The following is a 19392-nucleotide window of genomic DNA, read 5'->3' as shown; positions in this document are numbered from 1 at the left end:
TTTTAGAACTTTGATTTCTTGCTCTCTACTATTCTTTAATGTCATCAAACATAGATGTTTGGCAACATCTGAAGGTATTAAAGAGAGCACTGAAATTATTAAACACAGAGACTTAAGAAAGTCTAACTCAATGCAAAAACCTTGATCACCGGAACTCTTAATGGATAAAATGGCTTTCAATCAGAATAATACACTGTTACCCTGGTTTCTTACGTCAAGACAATTGACAGTATTAAGGAATAAGAAATCATTCATTTAGCATCATGACGTTAATAAATATGGTGGGTGTGACCAAATTCAATAAGTTTTATCAGTTTTGATCACCCTCGACCGTATTTGATCACCTTATAGAGGGCGAAGCACTCTCATAGGCCCGATGGACCCGCGAGAGCGAAGATCTCCCTATAGACAACACGTGTATATCTTTAATGAGTAATAAATCCATTCAAACTATCCTTGTGTGTTCTTAAAAATCAATTCCCAATTACAAGAACAACTATTCCAAGGAACTCCGAATGATAAAAAGATTTATCTCCATAAGAAATATGTTTTCCATTCCTGTGAAAATCTCTGGGTAAAAAAAAATTATGACGTTTTAATGAAACTTTCTTTTAGCATATATGTGCATTTGTTTGATAGAACCCGTCAAAATGTAATTGAAGCGATAACTTGAGACATGCTAAACTATATTATATAAGGACTTGAACAAATTTAACAAAGGTCCGATTCTTTTGGACCAACAATAAGATTAGAGTCCATTATATATACATTAGACGCTCAACCGTTATAGAGACTATTCATAGTATGAACCCTATAGTGTATTTTTCTACAAACGGTAAAAAATCCCAGGCTACCAGGAACAAGTTAATTTTGTTATCAGTCTGCTTTAATGTTAATTTCACTGAGGAAATCTAACTTTTTAAAATTATTAAAATTCTGAGAAGTTAAAATGGTGTTGTTTTTTTTAGTTTTGTGAAAAACTTTCCAAAATTGCTTTCTATCGACCAATGCTAGGGTTATTTTTTTTAAATCTCGTGATTTTGTTTTAGATAAGTCAAACGTTTTGTTTTAATCATATGATAAAAATCTCATGAAATTAACATGTTGAATGACCAGCTCACAATTATATCAAAACGAACGAATGTTCCGAATAAAACTTATTAAGGTAAAATTAGTGCATATTATTTTTTTTTACCAATGATATAAATAGCTAAAATTATATTCGGTTTTTCAATCAACAAGTTTGAGCAACATTTTGCTCAAAAGGTGCACGCTAGAAAAATGTCATTCTGCATTAGAAGGAGACTTGAAGATTTTTTTCAATTCCATCAATGAATGTATCTGTTTGAAAGCACGTCCAATGTTAAAATCAAAGTACCGAAGGACTGGCGGGAGTTGATTTATTGATGTTTATTTATTTAAGGAATGAATTCAATATAATTTAAATATTGAATTCATTGCTTATAATTTAATTTTTTTAATCTTCATTGCGGATAAAACCTGTCATTTGACCTTTAAAATGACGTAAAATTGTACAAAATTCAAACGTAACGTCAGGCATATTGATACGTTTTTGACGTTAGTCTTACTATGACGTTGGCAACATTCTTTATACAATATAAAATAATTTTTTAGCCAATCAGAAAGCGCGTCACAACCAGAATTAAATTATTTTAAAATCAATGATACATGTATGTTATTTTGCATGACAAGTACAGGTAGTTTCTAATCTGTATCTGAATTACGCACATTTTTATAATATGAATTTTCGGACCTTTTCGACACAAGCATGTTGATAAAACCCCATATGAATCATGTTAAGTAATATTTAAAGATAGAATAAATTCAATCAAACTATGTATCAGTGATAGAAATATTTCTGGAAAATATATGGATCCAGCTCTCGTCTCGTTCGACCAAACGCTCGGCTATCGCCGTTAATCCCCGACAAGCAAGAGAGACTCTCTGCTTGTCGGAGATTTACGGAGTCAGCCTAGTGTCGAGTTGAACGAAACTATATTGAACTCTGGGGTAAGAATACACACAACTACAAAAAATATCTAAATTGTTCGTACCATTTAAAATCTGACTATTTTCAAGGTATTTACAAATATGTTTCCTTGAAAAACAATGCTTTAGCATACATTATTTCAAATTTATCAATTATTCTCAAGAACTAATTCTTGTCAGCGGCGATGAATTGTGCTTTGGTCCAAACACTGTTTCACTCTCGGTTTGTCATAGTAACTGCATTGAAGAGTTGATTAAAATCAACTCCCAAAAAAACCCAAAACGACCACAATGTTACACTATGAAATGCTTGGCCCTTGCGGTTTCTGCACTGAACGCGCATTTAACATACATGTATCGGATTAACAATGAGTGAAAGCATTATATTGTTTATATTTCCACGTCTCTAGTATCTCTCAGAATCTGTTTTTTAATTATACATGTATATATAAAGTATAAAGTTTGCAAAAATGAAAATCCATAGGTTACCATAGATTGCTTTTCAGTACATTCAGTTCAGGAAGTCTGATGTTGATCGTAAAATAATCCACGCAAAGGTATGAAGTTAGACACGGTTCAATTGTATACACATCGTTTATTGGAGGAATTTGAATAAACTTTATTAATTAATAAACTGAACACTGGTACGTTTGAGACAGTTTTAAATGCTCGAATTATGTACATACTAGTACTAATGATGGATAAATTGCTTATAGCTGATTAGATGGCATCGTGATTATCATTTGATATACAAGGAAATATCAGTTGTTAAAATATATTATGATATAGACAGCAAAGTAAATTTCAAAAAAGAAAAACATAATCTTAAAATATCAATAACAGGCCAAACAAGTTCCTTTGAAGTTTATTTAGCCCTTCAAAATTATATCATACATATATCTTGTACATAAAGAAATATCTACAGCTATGATATAAAACAATTAGTTCAGTATTATTCTAATTACCCAATAATTATACTATGTATTTAAAGAGGCTAAAATCCCTTTTTCAAAAGTGAAAAAAAGACATTCATAACGTTAAACAATGAAATAAAAAATCTATAATGTCTCCGAGAATACTATAACAAAAAATAGATCCGATTTGCAAACCTTTCTAGGTGCAATGATTGATGACTGAATATCATATTTTTTTTTCTCTGACAGATTATTCTGATTACATGGCAGACAGTCTTTTTTAAAACTTAAACTGTTTTTCGCTGTGTTTTGTAAAAGAGTCGTGCATTTTTGTATTACAGTGTCGCCCAGTTAAAACAAAAAGTTCATTTTTATATAGTGAAACAAAAACTCGTCTCTTACGCAATATTCGACTAAAAGTCAACATAGTTATCATTCTTTATTCTTGCGTCAAAAATTATCGGCGGTGTAATATGGAAACAAGATCCCCGTATAGAAAACTTTTGTTTGCGGATAACCTGCACCGAACCACGTATCAGAATTTGTCTAGATACTTGCTTATATTAAATAAATGAAGATTTACATTGGATTATTTATCAATGGCGACGGTGTACATAATTAGTGCACGTGCGTGTAAACTAAGCGACGGAAACGCGATTCACTATCGGTCTGATCAGATATCAGTAGCAGCGGCGGAGGGAACAAGAAATATTTCCATCCTGATTGACAAAATACATCTGTGTAAGGAAAACGGGAGAAACCTTAAAGATAAAGTTGAAACATTTTGTCCGAAATTGCTACAGAAACAGCAGTTTTGCCTACAAACTATGGTACACTGATTCAGAAATACACTACATTAGCTGTTCCAATTGTTTTAATTTATGGAGGAAATCCTTAAAATCACCTCATGTTTTTTTTTATTCTTTCAAACTGTTCTTCCTTTGAATTAGACGTTCTAGGTGCTCTTTTTAAATATCTTACTAAAATCATTAAAAAATGGGTTGCCCATTTATTACAAGATTTCCATCATACATAATTTGACGAGAACTACTTTTATTTATATGTGAGTGACCGTCTCTTCTTTTGTTTTATTTATACTTCCAAGATTAGGGTTCACGATGACCAAGCGACCAAACAAAGGGTAGGGAATACGCACCATTGTATAACTATAGAACATGTCAAAGTGATTATCTAATTAAGAAATATGTGATGTCTGGATTTTGAAATATATTTATACTGTAATTCAGTATATCTGAGCTTCATCTGGATTCCAAATCGTTTCCTTTAATCGTGTCCCACCACCCTTTGACTCAAAAAATTCTTCCGTTTTCCCGATAGTTGGTTCTCAAAGAATGTTAAACAATTGGCGCTGTTTCATAGCATGATATTAGGGAGGGGATATAGACCAAGGAAGTAGTTTGCCTTAATCTTCAAATTTTTTATTTTCATGAATCGCTCGGGGTTTTTTTTCTGTTTTAGATCATCATGATATTGTGTAAACGTTAACAAACTGCATGCATTATCAATTTAGTGTTAGCCTATTTTAAAAGAGAAAATACATGCTGTAGTTTCAGTAATATTCGCGCTCGAGGATACCAGTATTCGGAGATTTATGAAAGACCCATTTTCGAGGATACGTAAATTCTTGGGTAGTTCCTCTTCAAATGGAGATTGTTGACATTTTTCTTAATGTGTTGAAAATTTGGTTTCTTGAATCCGCTAAAAACAACGAAATAAGAAAATAAGTAATCATAAAATAATGATAAAACTACAGTATTTAGCAAAATTTGTCTATAATTACAAATGCATTTATACATGCACGTGATCAATATATGATTTAAAAAAAAATCATATACAAAGGCATCCGCCATTGAATTATTATTCCATTGACTTCTTAAACTCTTGGAACTAAATATAAACAGCGATAGAGGAAGTAGATTTCATGTTAGTAGGTCACCCACACATAGCCCTCAGCACTACATACCCAGCATCACAAATTATTCAAACCAAGACCCTAATACTGCAGACTAGATGCGGCAAAGCCAAATGTAATGCAAATTACAGAAAATGTTCCATAATTAAAAAGTACTTAGCTTCCATCCAAACCTGTTAAGTGGAAATAATATTTTCATCATCGAGTTAGACGGAGGGATATGCGAACAGAGCTGACAAGTGCATGAAGGGTATCTTCGGGCTACCTGACTCATTTTCTACAATATTTATAAGAACTGTTTAGATGCTGTTTTTTTTAATTTATGTTTTCGTGTGTGAATATATAATAGAATAGGCAATGGTGGTGTGTTGAAATGATATGTAAAACTGTGAATTCATCATTGTATTAACACATATAAATGAACAGAACACTTGTTAAGTTTTTGTTCGCGAGTAATTTGTTTAATCGTTTTTTGATGATCTGCAATGTCGGTTTTGTCACTGGGAAACTGCCGCAACTTCTGTTTGATACTACACAGAGTATTTGAAGAATACAGGTGCTTGAAGATGAAAGTGTTTCCACTGCCGGGTGAAGTGAGAGCATCAAATGACCGTTAAGTATAGCCGTGCTGATTTGTGTGTCAAATATTGCAGTTATGCTAACGAGACAAGACTGCAGTGTTTCCTTTCCAATTACTCATATCTAAATCAGCATTAAGTCTGATCAAAGAATAATAACCAAATTCTTCGCATGTTTATCATTCGATAACTTGGTAAATCAACGGGAATATTATCAATGCGATAAATAAACTTTTACAGGGCGTTTGAATGAAAGTTGTGAAAATGAAAGTACTTGACGAATTTGGAGTATCTGAACACAAGGGTTCATATTAATTGCAGGACTGTAACAGAATACCCCTGTAGGGAACAATCGACAATAAAGTTCCGTATAACGCGACAGTTACGATAAGCATATTAATACGACGAGACAAACTTTCGGGCGGTTTGTCCACTGACGAACTATGTTGCTCTCGGGTTATGTTAAAATGAGTTCTTTATCAAATCTGAAAAGAAAATTATCAGTTCTCAGCTAATTAAGTTGGAAAATATACTGGTTTATATGTCAAGGAAGCAACCAATAATTTTTGACGGTCTTCGTCGCGCGTCATATCACGTGACCGTGGGTTCATGGATCAGTCGTCAATTTTGACACACTTTTTTCGCGTTGATGGATACAAATATTCCGTCTAGTTTCTTATAAAATAAACTATGGATCATTCATATTTGCTAAGTTTACACGGAATACTCCGAGCGTTGGCATTTTGCTTACTTTAGCTCACCGCTTATCAAATACACAGCAAACACCGCACGAAACGAAAACGAAGACAACGAGTGAAAGTGGTACATAGAGGAGAACGCGATTGTGACACGAGAGAAGTTTCTTCTCGTAAAACGGGACTGTCCTTAGAATGCCACGACGGAAAAAGGAAGAAATTATCAGTGATGATGAAGAAGACTTTTCAGGTGAAAACAACAGAAAATTTCATAAACCAATTCAAAGGAATGCAGCAAATGCACGAGAACGCGCAAGAATGCGAGTTTTAAGCAAAGCTTTTGTGAAACTAAAAACAACCCTACCTTGGGTACCAGCAGACACAAAATTATCCAAACTAGACACTCTCCGTTTGGCGTCTAGCTACATAGCTCACTTAAGACATGTGCTCACAAATGATGAGGAAGAAACACAACAGCCACCATTCATGCACCCCATGAATTTGGTAAGTTGGAATGTTTGTCTAGTAAACATGTATGGGGAGTTAAATGACATTTTTGTGGAAATGAATATACACTCTATTTATCTTATTCAATACGAGATATTTATATACATGCAGCTTTATAATTGCAAGTTTCATTTCAAGAATTTGTTGTCTGTTGTTTATCTATCATTTAAACATCAAAGAAATAAATCATTTTGAAAATATATTTCAAGATTAGATACATAATAAACTTTAGATATTGTTGAAAAATTTTGAATATTTAGATATTTATATCTTGATAAAATTATAATTTTTTGTTGGTTACATGTAGCCTGTTTTTGTTTATGAATAATAAGGTGAAATAGTTAAAAATAAAGTTATCCAGATGAAGATTATAATTATTATCAGTTATATGTATTTATTTAATATCAATATGCGTCAAAAATGTTGAAAATAACAAAAACAACATTCTGCAAATTGTTTCTTTCATGTTTGAAATAATTGTCTTTGAGTAAGCGATAAACTTTTTAATGAACTCGGCACTTGTAAATATAATCTCAAATATACATGTTCTATTTCTTGTACGATAAAAATGATTAAGCTTTAAGTAACATTTCCCCTTTCTACTCCAGTCTAATTTAACGTGAACAATACATTGAAAATAATCAAAATATATCATAATTAAACAGCTCAAAGAGGAGAAAAATACAAAATAGCCGTCACGATATTTTATAAACATAGCAAAATCTAATAATAAACTGAAGCTGATAATTCTTTATCTAAAAAAAGGAAACAATACAAAAAATACAAAAAATAAAAAAACAAAACAATCAAATCAACAAAAAAATACAACCTCTCTGAAATTTGCTCCTTTTTTTTTAAATTTTAATCTTTAAAATCTGTAAAAGCATGTTTAACAAAATCCCTTGTATTATTTTCTCAAATGCTGAAGACAGCGTTTTGAAAGAAAACTTTTAATCGATTAAATCTGGCCAGTGATTTACTATGAGGATGTTTATATTATGGACGTAAACATTGAGTGTGATAAGGTGTTTGATCACCCCCTCCCTGCTTAGCTGTCATCAACTCACATTCTAACCCTCCATACATAACATCCGAATGATATCGTACCTCATAAACGCGGTTCCGAGTGTTTGTCTAATTCATGTGTATTTTAAATTTCGAAATTGACGGGTTTTTTTTCCTTGAGAATTATTTATTTATACAGTATACATGTATTATGAAACTGAGTTAGTAGTTAGTTTTGCAACAACAAAAAATACTCTGATGTTATGTTTAACCATTAGGGTTTTATCTACTAGCTGTTTTTTTGTGAATTAGCTTTTTTGTGAATTATTGTCGACAATTTACTAGATGATTACGATACAATAACTAGAGACGATGCATAAATTTGCATTGATGTAGATATTGTTTGCTAGGCCATCTAAAATTATCTAAATATTTGACATTTATGAACTTTTCATGTTGATTTTCGTCTTCGAGGAAATTTTCTTGATGCAATTATCAACTAATTGGAAAAATGAATGAAAATTCACCGAAACATAATATACAGTTGGATCCCTTCATGACCTTACTATACTGGGTCTTCATAAATGATAATTGCGCTAAATTCAGAAGATGTGTGGGCGAATTTCCGGCTCTTTCCTGCGACCATTGAAGATGGTACTTCTGCTTCATTAATATTACATAATCAGATGAAATTCATCCGTAAGCTAAACTGCCATGCTTATCGTATATTTAATAAGACATATAATCAATTAATTAGATAAAATGACAAATTTATCTTCGACAATCTTTCCATTAACTGTATTACTTGCAACAGTAGATGTCTTAGGGATTGCTAAATATGCTAAAATGGAGACTTGATAAATTTTGATGTGGAAACTGTTAAATAAAAAAAATGTGGGGGTTATAATTGTTTCAAATAAATTTTTATTTTGTTGATTGAAAGAAAGTAGGGTTAGGAAAAAAATGAATAGCTACTTTAGTTTTTTAATATCTAGAAAATATAAACCACTAACTTTATAGGTTAGATAACTGTTTAGAACAGCTGGAAATGGTGAACTTTCAAAAGGTAAAGTCGTCGCATTCCAAGACTGTCCATTGATTATTTCCTGTAAGTGTTACCATGTGCTATATTTTTTCTTGACTTTTATGAAGACGTCCGCGCTTTGATAGAGTATTCAAAACTATAAAATAAACAACAATGATTAAAAGCTTTGGGTAATTCAAAACATAATACAGTTTCAACTAGATATTTTTAATCTATAATTTTTGGAAAAAAAATTAAACTCATTAGACGAAGCATGTTTTATTTTTAAATCCAAGAAGACGAGTATGCATATTTTTCAAAATAAAAACAGACAAAAATGTCAGTTGATTTTTATCGCTTTTGATGTTGGTATCTTATTCTACCTTGTACTTTATAGATAACGGTTACATTACGTTTATGTACGGCATATCTTTTCTATTTTTTTATTTTCAATAATTTGAAACTTTCGATTGTGAGTGAAATTCATTTGAATGTTTGATAAAAAATTAAAATTTTATCTGACAGTTAGTGCTTTAAAAATGACACTATGCATAGTCAATATAGGGGATTTTTGCTCGGGAAATAAGTTATCATATAAAGGGCATTAGACTAGTTTGAGCTCAAAATTTTCAAATTTTATTTCACCATTTTTAATTACTAGAATAAATTATTGTTGTTTTGGGCATTTTAATGCTTTCTATAATTTTGAATGGCATTAGTCGAATTACAAGCGAAATACAGCAATCAGAATTTTTGAATAGTAAACAAAGCTCGAGCTTTGTTTTTGTTAATAAATTTAAAATTGGTAAAAGCAGGGACGTACATATATATACCCGGTACGTCACTTGTAAAAATTATATCTAAATCTTATGTTTCTGTTTTGAGTTATTTTTTGAAAACAACAAAACTTGTTTGTTTGTCACGAGTCATTTTCTGTAAAGAAGTAATATATTTTATTATTTGTGAACAAAACATGACGATCTTTTTACATAACAAAGCATTCTATTTTCTACATCTCGCTTGTTTCTTAATTTCTTCTTTTTAAATGTTGGTCAAACATTACAGATACTCAAGTTAACTTTTAAGACATTATAAATGGAAAAATAAAACCAGAAAATTTTGAGGTCAAACTGTGTCTTGGTCCCTTTAAAGCAATGTAAGCTATGAATTTCAGACATTTGAGTTGTTATGATAAGAGCCCCTTATTCATTTTATGCATGAACGAATGCATGTAAGAATGTAAGAATCATTAGATTTTGTTATCATTTGAGAAGAAAAATGTTTATTTACTAGATAAAACTTAATGTATTTTTTCTTTATAAAAACTTATTTTCTTATACTTTGGACTGACAGTAACGAATGATCGTCAATGGAATTTTTCCGACACAAACTACAGTAACTTTCAGATATAACCTGTGATGATTAAAATATTAATCTTCAGTTAATGTTACATACAAAAGAAATATTCATAGGAAAGTTTTTGTTAAAAATTGGTTTGAAAGAGTTAATTTTTCCTCAGAAATCATTCTATTTTAAGGTATAAAAATACAACATTTATACATAATCTATTTTTAGTATATTTGTATCAACGCACATTTTAGTCAACCACATTGTATTATTGGAACAAAACTACATAATAAAGCAATCATTTCATTAAAAGACTACTATAAGTTGAATCTTGAACTAGAAAAGTGATATATAATTGCATGATGATGCATAGTAGCGTTGTATTCACAAAGAGTAATTTAAGATTAAACAAAGCGTAATCTTATTTAATGTATTCTATTCCAACGTATTTCCTTTCGAACACCATTAAGAAATAATGCTCTTCCAAAAACAAAAGGTCCGAGACAGAAAAAAATGCAGCCCATATCGCTTATTTCATTTAAACGTGTTTCTTTACGAACACACCATTTTAAGAAGGCCTCAAGTATCACCCTTACAAACGCTTGCAAATACGAAGAGCTGGAGACAGAAAGCCTTTACATAACTTGAAAAAACATTAGATTAAAAAATTAAGAGAGAGTGGAAGAGTTGGAGACGACAGTGTTGTTATGTAGACCGGGATCTCAGCCTTCTCAAATGAGGTGAAGCCAGACAATGGTAAATCTGCACACTGACACAGGGGTCATAAATTTGTATCGGTCTCGTAAACATGACAGGATACATCACATCGCCAGCAAATCCCACCTACAGCGTCACTAAGGCCTGATAATGAGCTCTAACCTGTCCCCCAGAAGTAGCTGTCACTAGAGCTGCTCCTGATCAGCAGGTTTCTTCAAGTGTCCAGTTAAACTTAGGTATCTACTTTACCCGATGAAAAGTTTACTGATACATGTATTCTTGGGTTTCCGGAAGTAAACGCTGTACAGAAAGATATTTTTCTATTGAACAAAGCATCACTGTCCCCAAAAAATAAAGATAAGGTTAACATGATACATGTATAGATATGAAATTATAAATAAATTTTAAACTATTGTCTGGACGATTAGAACACTCTCAAGCTGTACATGAAAAAATAGGTATTCTACTATTTTTAACTTAATACCATATAACTATAGTATGAATTGATGCGATTTTCAACCTTTAATAAATTTAAAGCTGCCTAATAACTTTTGAAGTTAAATGCAAATAGAAAAAATGTTCGTACGCATTGTTATAAGTATAAAAAATAAGATTTTAATATTTTCGCCTTACGTAGAGGTACCTGTTCTGTAAAAAATATTTACGGTGAAAAGAAACCATGTAGGATTCAATATGACTTCCTTTCCTGAGTTTACTTTCCTAAACATTTCATAAGCATAAAAGAGAATCACATATTTCCTTCAAATAAGTTTATATTAAATTATTTACTTACAAACTAAACATGTTGTTTTATATGTCGCCAAAATAAGTCAAAAAGGTTCAATAAATGAGTTTACTTCAAACTCGATCTCTTTTTAAAAAAAATATTTATACAATGTTTGCTTTCAGTGATTACAGTGTCTAAAAATGGATCTTTAGATACAATATCAAACGTTGTTTTCTTTAAGCATCTGGTTACTGTTGTTGACGAAAATTAAGTCAACAAATAGTCTTTCCTACATCGATTCTGTTCCTACACATATCTTCTATATCAGTGCATGTTCTTGGTTTCGGAAAGGATAAAGAATATGACGATGAAGAAATAATGAATATTACACATGTGGAGAGAGCGGATAGAACAACTTTAGATAATTTACTTTAGATAATTTACTTTAGATAATTTACTTTTATCAATTGTTAGACATCTGGAGGTCACTGTGGGAACATATTTTGAAACATCTGCCAAAAACTGCTAGTTGTGACAGGCTATCATATAATTGTAGTATTACAACTCGAATTGCATGACTGAAAAATTGAAATATTATAATAACAAATCATCGTTATTCTTAAAACAAAATAAACTCGTTGGTTAGATAATAGATATTTCTGGATTTAGAATTGTACTTTTTCGATAAAGTTCTGTGACATAATTCTTGAATCGCTTGAAGACAGGAAATGAAATGCAATAGCTCATATAACTTGAACATTTTCGGTTGTATTATTAGTTAACCCTATAAAAAAAACCTCATTTCCCCGAAGCAACTGTAAGTGTTAGACAAACGTATAACTCTACTTTCTGTCACCTTCATAGAATCATTTATACTAACTAACTTTGCTACAAGATCAAATCTGTTTCATCTATAAAACATTTATTACCATATGATAACTGTGGGAAAAAATATCTTGTAAAACATAATTCTTTTTTCTTAACAATTATCATAGGGAGCATAAAAAGCAAAAAAAAAAACAAAAAAAAAAAACAAAAAAAAAAACAAAATACCTAAAAGAAAAACAAAAAACCCCATACAAGTCGGGTTTAAACTTTGACAACATAATTACATTCCAAACTATTTTGATGAATGTTATCAAACTGTAATTGCAACATACGAATAAAAAAGCAAATATATCGTGGGTGAATTCTTCGACAGTAGCAGTTATACCAGGACAAACGTAAAAGTATATCAAGTGTTCATTAAAGGCCTTTGAGGCATTCAGAAGAAAACTATAGAATTCTTAATAAACTTTTCAAAGAAGAAGGTATACAGTTTCTTTTAATATAAGCCCTAAAATTCAGAAGTTGTTTAAAACTCATGAAAATACACATTTACCATATTGAACACATGTGTATACAGAGTACCAACTGGTGCCCTTTAATTCTGCTCTTTAAAGAGAATAATGACTTGAACTTTGTGCCATAGTTTCAAGATGTAGTAAAAAATGATGGTAAATGGCACTTTTTCAGTTTTTTGAAGAGGGAAATGTTCGCTGCCGTCGTCCACAACGAAATTAATATATTTCTTGTGATATAAAATGATAAAGTTATCATATAAATTTCATCATGGGCGACGGCTGCAGACATAGTTTTCTATTAAGAAAAACGATTGAAGAATTGGTGTCTTCTGCTCAGTTTTAAGAAAAATACGGGGAAATGCACTATTTATGACGTCACAATTACCCCTGTGAAATTCTAATAAGGTAACTACTTATAGATTTTTATAATTTCTATGTATTCTTGTGGATATACATGTTAAATTTTAATTTATTGTGATATTTTCAAAAAATATTTTAAAACAGGGCAAATATGACTAAAACTGTACCTAGTTCTTTGAATCAGAAGTAAAAAAAATGTCTGAGTAAAACAAAACTTGGTTACAACTTCTTTATAAGTACAATGTATAGATAATCCTTATCGCACTTATCAATAGCTTTTGTTGGTTGTTTTTATTATAATTTGCTTGTAAAAAGTGTTTTGTGTGAAAAGGCCAAATCATTATAATTCAAATTCATAATGACGTTATAGGGTAATATAAGCGAGTTAAGTTTTTTTCAGTACATTAAAATACTCAATCCAGTAACTTTATTTAGTTGAACCAGTTTAAGACCATCAATCGGTTTTTTCAAGTTGTGTTTTCTTTGGTGTCGCAAATTAAACAATCTTACAGCTAGATTTGCTATAACCTGAAAATACAAAGTAATATAATTATTTTGGCCACATCTTTATATTTTGTGGCACTAGATATACTTTTTAAATTCTTTTACACATTTAATTAATTTAGAACTGTCTTCTCTTTATTTTCTTTAATTTCTGCATTCATTTTAACATGTAAAAATTGTAAATTAATAGGTTGTTACACATATACATGTATATCAATTTAATTTATGGCATTTAGTTTTATGTGCACTAACATGGTAGATTTATTCCTTTCCTTTTTTTTTTTTCATTTTTTTAATTTTTTTCATTTTGGTATTTTTCATTCAAAATTGCATAAAAAATGTCATTGGTATAATGATATGACATATATATACATGTACATAAATCTATATATATTTGTAATTGTAATAAGTGGATATTTTTTGCAATTCTGTTCAAAACAGTTATAATATTATTTTCTTAATACATTAACACCTATCAAAAAAGTTCAAGTTTTCTTCAATGACGTGTCCCCTCTTTTTACTAGGTAAAATTGACAAAAATAAAAACAGATTTGGAAGATTTATAATCGAAAATATTGCGATCTTTAAAAATTTCGAAACTTCTCAGACCGCCTCTCGAAATGTCTTCATCCGGGTATTCCGGTCGTGTGACTCGTGTACGATGCATAATCCCCGAAGATTATATATTTTAAACCTTGGCGTTTATACCAGAAATGTTGAGGTTTTTTCATTCTAGTGAATGAATGGTGTTTTTTTCTTTTTGCGCAAACGAATATCCATTGTTTTATGGCACAGTATTGATCAAAATCACGAAAGCAAACGTACATCGTTCTAAACAACGTTTACTCAGATTGGATTACATGGCAGGCATGTAAAACTGCTTTTCTTTATCTGCAATGTCCGTCTTAATGTCGTAATGTGATGTAAACCTGGCTAGCACTGATCGATATGTTTTATAGATTGTTGTTTGAATTGAATTCAAAAAAGAAAAATGTAAAATAATGTTGTTTTAATTGATTATTTGAACTTCTCAATTTTTAATGAATAGAAAAAAGTACTGATCAATACAGAATTAATAGTCAAATTTTATACTACAAAAAAAACCTTTTTGTTGAAACCATTTATTATCTTAGATAAATGTAAAAAAAAATAAAAGTTTAATTTTTATATTTAGCTCTTCTTATTTGCATTATGTTAATTTTCAAAATAATTAACATAAACTTCATTCAACTTCGAATTTCAAACAGCTGGCAGCCCAATCAATCACCTGATAAGAATAAAATTATATCAGTTTGAAATTAAGCCCGTTTATCATGAGAATTGATTTCGTATACAATAAATTTCACAGTTACAGAAAGTGTTTGTTGAAAGAAAACTAGCAAGCGTTTAGGGGCCAATGATCGCCGAATAAGCCTATTCATTCAACTACAAAAAGGATCACCCCAAGCACTCTCTCTCTCTGTGTTCATGAAAAGAGTGTGTAGTCACGCTGGCGTGGCCCACGACGGTTCCCGGCGCTCGTAAATAAATTTGACACTTTGAGAAATATACTTATGACAGTTGTGACCAAACGATGAATATGATTTTACGAATGTTGTAGCGTAAATTAATATAGAACAGTGTGAGGCCTTATGGGTGGTACAAAAACCTGCACGGCTTCACTATAAATTGTAAACGAATGAGATTGTTTTTCTGTTTATATTTGGCCATGGATCATTTTGCTTGTAATGCAAAGTATTGCACATAGAATGTTGTTACCATCTTTGAATTCCGGTGCAAGATTTTTATTCCTTTTTACAGGTAATAAAAAATCTTGAACTGGTTTCTTGTCCATTATTTGTATGTTAATTATTCTTGTGAGCGAGTTATAAAATCTTGTTTTGCACTTCAGCAAATTAATGTACAATGTTCACGAATCACATGTGCACATTACTGTTGAGAATGAGGTTATGATCAAAGAGTATTTAGAAGCGACATTGTACCGTCGTTATGAAGACTCTAACAATGGGCGTTTTATGCAAAAATATGGCGTTTTTTTCAGTTTCCGATTTATTTTTATTTAAATAATACTTTTAATTTATATATTGAAAGGGATTAGGGAGCAGGCACAGTCTATTCTACCCTTCTCTGTTTATCAAGGTCAAAATGAATATATAATAAACACATTGAAGTATTCGATATACTACTATGGATGGTACTATTTTGACTTTTGTTTTCTAATTCCATCAAAAAAGAAATTTTCTTTGAAATTTGCTTTATTAAAAAAAAATAAGTACGGCATAATGAAATTAGCATAATAGTCTTGAAAGTTTTGAATGTAGGGACGTTTTTCTTACTTTTGGATACCGTACTTTTGAAAATAATATTTTTTATCAAAGCAAAAATTCTTAACATAAAAACTTTGAAAACTGGAAGACATTTGTGTAATAGATATATTCGGGGTTCTAGTTAAATTGTACACCAATAGCTTTCTATATTGATATACTAGTATTTGCATCATGTATGTGTTATATTTTGCTTTAGTGTTTACAAACTAAATGCTTTATAGATCAATCAGCTGGATTGCTAAACAATTTGCCACAAACCAGGTTTTCTTTGTGTTGAGTGTTGGGACCATCCCTAATCAGAACTATCTGGTTGCTGTGAAAGAAATCTAAATATCAAAAACCCATTGGCAATATAATTCAAGGAGCAACGTTCTTGAAAAGCTTTATTTACGAGGTTTGAATGTGAAATACAAGGACAACTTAAATTAGGCTATAACTCAAATGCCTATTTGGGAATTGCAAAGATTACATTAGATTTGGCAGATAAGATAAATTCCGTTTCCTCTATTTTCAGACTTGGCCTTTTACATTTAGCAACAAAGGAAGTGGGTCGGGCTCGGAAAGCAAATCTCCAGAACCAATGAAATTGGACGTTGACCATGAACATTTAATGTCGGCCAATGGCGACGTATGACGTCACAATTTGTAAAAGACTGTATACCCAGAAGAAATCCATATATGTTGTTTCTTGTGTTCCATTATAATTGTTAATTTCGTTTTGTCTTGGCATAAACTATTGCTTGTTCAATATTCCGGTGACTATTTTGCATTATTTGATAGTCGTATTTTACAATTAAAAAGGTGCCATTTACCTTAACTTTTACTTAAGCGATATGAATTTGGCATAATAAGAGGTTTTTTTTAATAATAAAATCCGAATAGTTTAAAACGAAAATGGAAACGGAAAACTTTATTTAAAACCTTTTCTGGGTTGTAATCTTTCTAACCCTGTTCTGGAAATAAAAGGAAAAACTAATATGATTAATGATTAATAATAATTATTTCTCTTTATAATCATTTACTGAACGTTATTCTAGGCAATTGTTTTCCAATAGTTTTAAGAATGTGTACGCCTGTATTAAAAATCGGATATTTTTATAGCATTGGTGCTTTCTCCTCACATTGTAAAATTGTTTTTTTAGGGACAGCGCATGTAAATCTTTTTTTTCTGGTTTTATTCTATATCTGTAGTTAAAAACAAAACTATTTCATTAATTTATTTGCGTGGAAATCTGTCTGTTTATAGAATGTATTTTACTTGTCATGTATTTTGTTACATAGTCATACTTCAATAGACAGGAAAATCCACATTTTGTTAATAAAGGCCCTCCTCAAAGCTTTTTAATCGCAACTCTATAACATGCATGGTTCTTACTTACAATTACCTGGGAAAAACAATAAGTAATTGAAATGAAAAAATTAATATAATATGTTATCATGATTTCACAAACACTCATGATTTTTGAAATTGAACAAACCAAACCCCCTCTCGTTCTGGTGTAATGAAATGGTAACAAGTGTTATATGGAATTGAATGTTTAATCTTGTTTATCAAAACTCCTAGCATTTTTCACAGCTTAAAGAGTACTACTTTAGGGACATTTTACGCCTCATAACGTCATCTTATTCACGCAAAACATTGCTTTTGTGAAGCAGTTAACAATGAAGGAACGGTTATTTGATGATTTACTACTCCATATTTAAAAATAAACTAACCAAAATACGTCCAGCTTTATCAGTTAATTTTTTCGGTTTTTGGACTTAAGATTTTTTTTCCATAATAACTTGTCAAACTCGTAAAGAATCAAATTTCACTCCATAATTGTTTACTAAGGATTTTTCCATTAAAGTCATTTAAGTGAACGCATATGTATTGATTGGACATAAACAATTCATTCATTATGTATTAATTTGATATAAACAATTCATTCAACAACCTACAGGTTTACCAATGAATAAGCTGACCTAATAGCGGATCAGTTGATTGTAATAAGTATTCGTTCGTGTATTTCATTCAGATTTTAATAATTTTACTCAAAATAGTTTTTATTTTTTCCTTTTTCGTAGGAAAATGTGTATGATGTATATCTGTATAAATTGATTCACTGTGCCTTTTCACAACAGACATATTTTGTACTATTTTGTCATGAACATTTCCTTGTCGTCTTCTTAATAAATTAAGAATGTGAAACACGACGTCTGTTATCTTTGTGGTCATTATGGAATGATATAAACAATGTCTGAGCATAGACCGAAAAGTGGGCAATGATTTTAAAGGGTGGTTGTTCAAGCAAAGAAGCTATTTTTAAATCAAAAAAAAAACATTCGAAATACCATGTTTATGTAAAGATTTTTTAAAAAATGATTTGATACTTAATTAGCTTTAAATTTGCATTCAAACCAAAAATCTTTTTAATTTTTTTTTTCTAATTTGTGGAAGGATTTTTTACCCAAAAGTATGAAAAAATTAACACTCCTCCTGTATAGCCATCAAGATTAAACAATATCTATATACACATTTAATATTTAATTACAGATTTAACTTTTGATATATAATCACAATGGAGGAAAATATTAACAGTTACAATAGATCACTTAATGGAGTATTGGGGGAGGGTGTTAAATTAAAAAAAATATATCATTGAAAGTTCAGTATAACAAATCTGTTGCCTGTACTTCACTCTTACACAAGTTTGTCGTCGTGTTTAAAGAGTTTATTTAGATTTTTTCCGATAGAAGAAAATTGTGTCCGAGAATGCATGAATCAAGAAGGCAATGAAAGACGATCTAGTGGGTGAGATGTGAGCATTTGTAAGATGTTTGTCGACACCTCTGAGAAGGAACACCTGACGCGCCATCTGGAGGGGAGATAGGAAGCCGTAGGGCAATAGTCTGCAGTCGAACAGATTAGTTAGGCTTGAGAAGAATATACCCACAAGATAGGTACAAAAATATCTTCTCATTCATAATTTGTTTTAACTGCTTCTGTCAATACTGCCAAATAAATTGAGTTCACATCTTACTTGTACGTTACATTGTACTTGTTTTTTTACTAATTTTTCAATAAAATAAAACTTACTAATGATGGTCTCAATGGAGTTTTGGAGTCCATCAATATAATTGTCATTATTTTGTTGATTATTTTGATTTTGCAATTTTTTATGAATTTTAATCAGTGTGCTTAAAAACAAAGAATAGCAACCTTTCGAGCAATTAGATTTGAATATCTTTCCGGCCCAAGATGTACAATATGATTCAAAATTAAAAACAAATTACTATATCATACGAAGTGAAGCCAGAAAACACGGGAAAAGGATAAATGAAATTTCAAATAATTTCAATCAAGAAATGAATTTAATAATATTTTTATTGATCGACGTATCAAAGAAGAAAAATTGACT

The 19392-nt window shown here is 30.6% G+C and overlaps 1 protein-coding gene across 1 annotated transcript; it reads left to right on the top strand.

Annotated features, from left to right (window-relative positions):
* The first annotated feature begins 6076 nt into the window (after positions 1-6076).
* Positions 6077-18180, top strand: LOC128164595 (transcription factor 21-like). The gene is made up of 2 exons (XM_052828526.1): positions 6077-6634; positions 16506-18180. The coding sequence occupies exons 1-2, from the start codon at positions 6326-6328 to the stop codon at positions 16623-16625; spliced, it is 429 nt and encodes a 142-aa protein (XP_052684486.1). The 5' UTR covers positions 6077-6325; the 3' UTR covers positions 16626-18180.
* Positions 18181-19392: the final 1212 nt, after the last annotated feature.

This window comes from Crassostrea angulata, chromosome 10, assembly GCF_025612915.1.
Source record: "Crassostrea angulata isolate pt1a10 chromosome 10, ASM2561291v2, whole genome shotgun sequence".
NCBI classification, from domain to species: domain Eukaryota; kingdom Metazoa; phylum Mollusca; class Bivalvia; order Ostreida; family Ostreidae; genus Magallana; species Magallana angulata.
Note: the sequence above shows the minus strand (reverse complement) of the source record. Positions and strands in the feature narration are given on the sequence as shown.

Bases quoted from the DNA above. Each gene is read 5' to 3' on its own strand.
- LOC128164595 (XM_052828526.1), top strand. From the start codon at position 6,326: ATGCCACGACGGAAAAAGGAAGAAATTATCAGTGATGATGAAGAAGAC. The intron at 6,635-16,505 runs GTAAGTTGGAAT...CTCTATTTTCAG, and splicing joins TCATGCACCCCATGAATTTG to ACTTGGCCTTTTACATTTAG.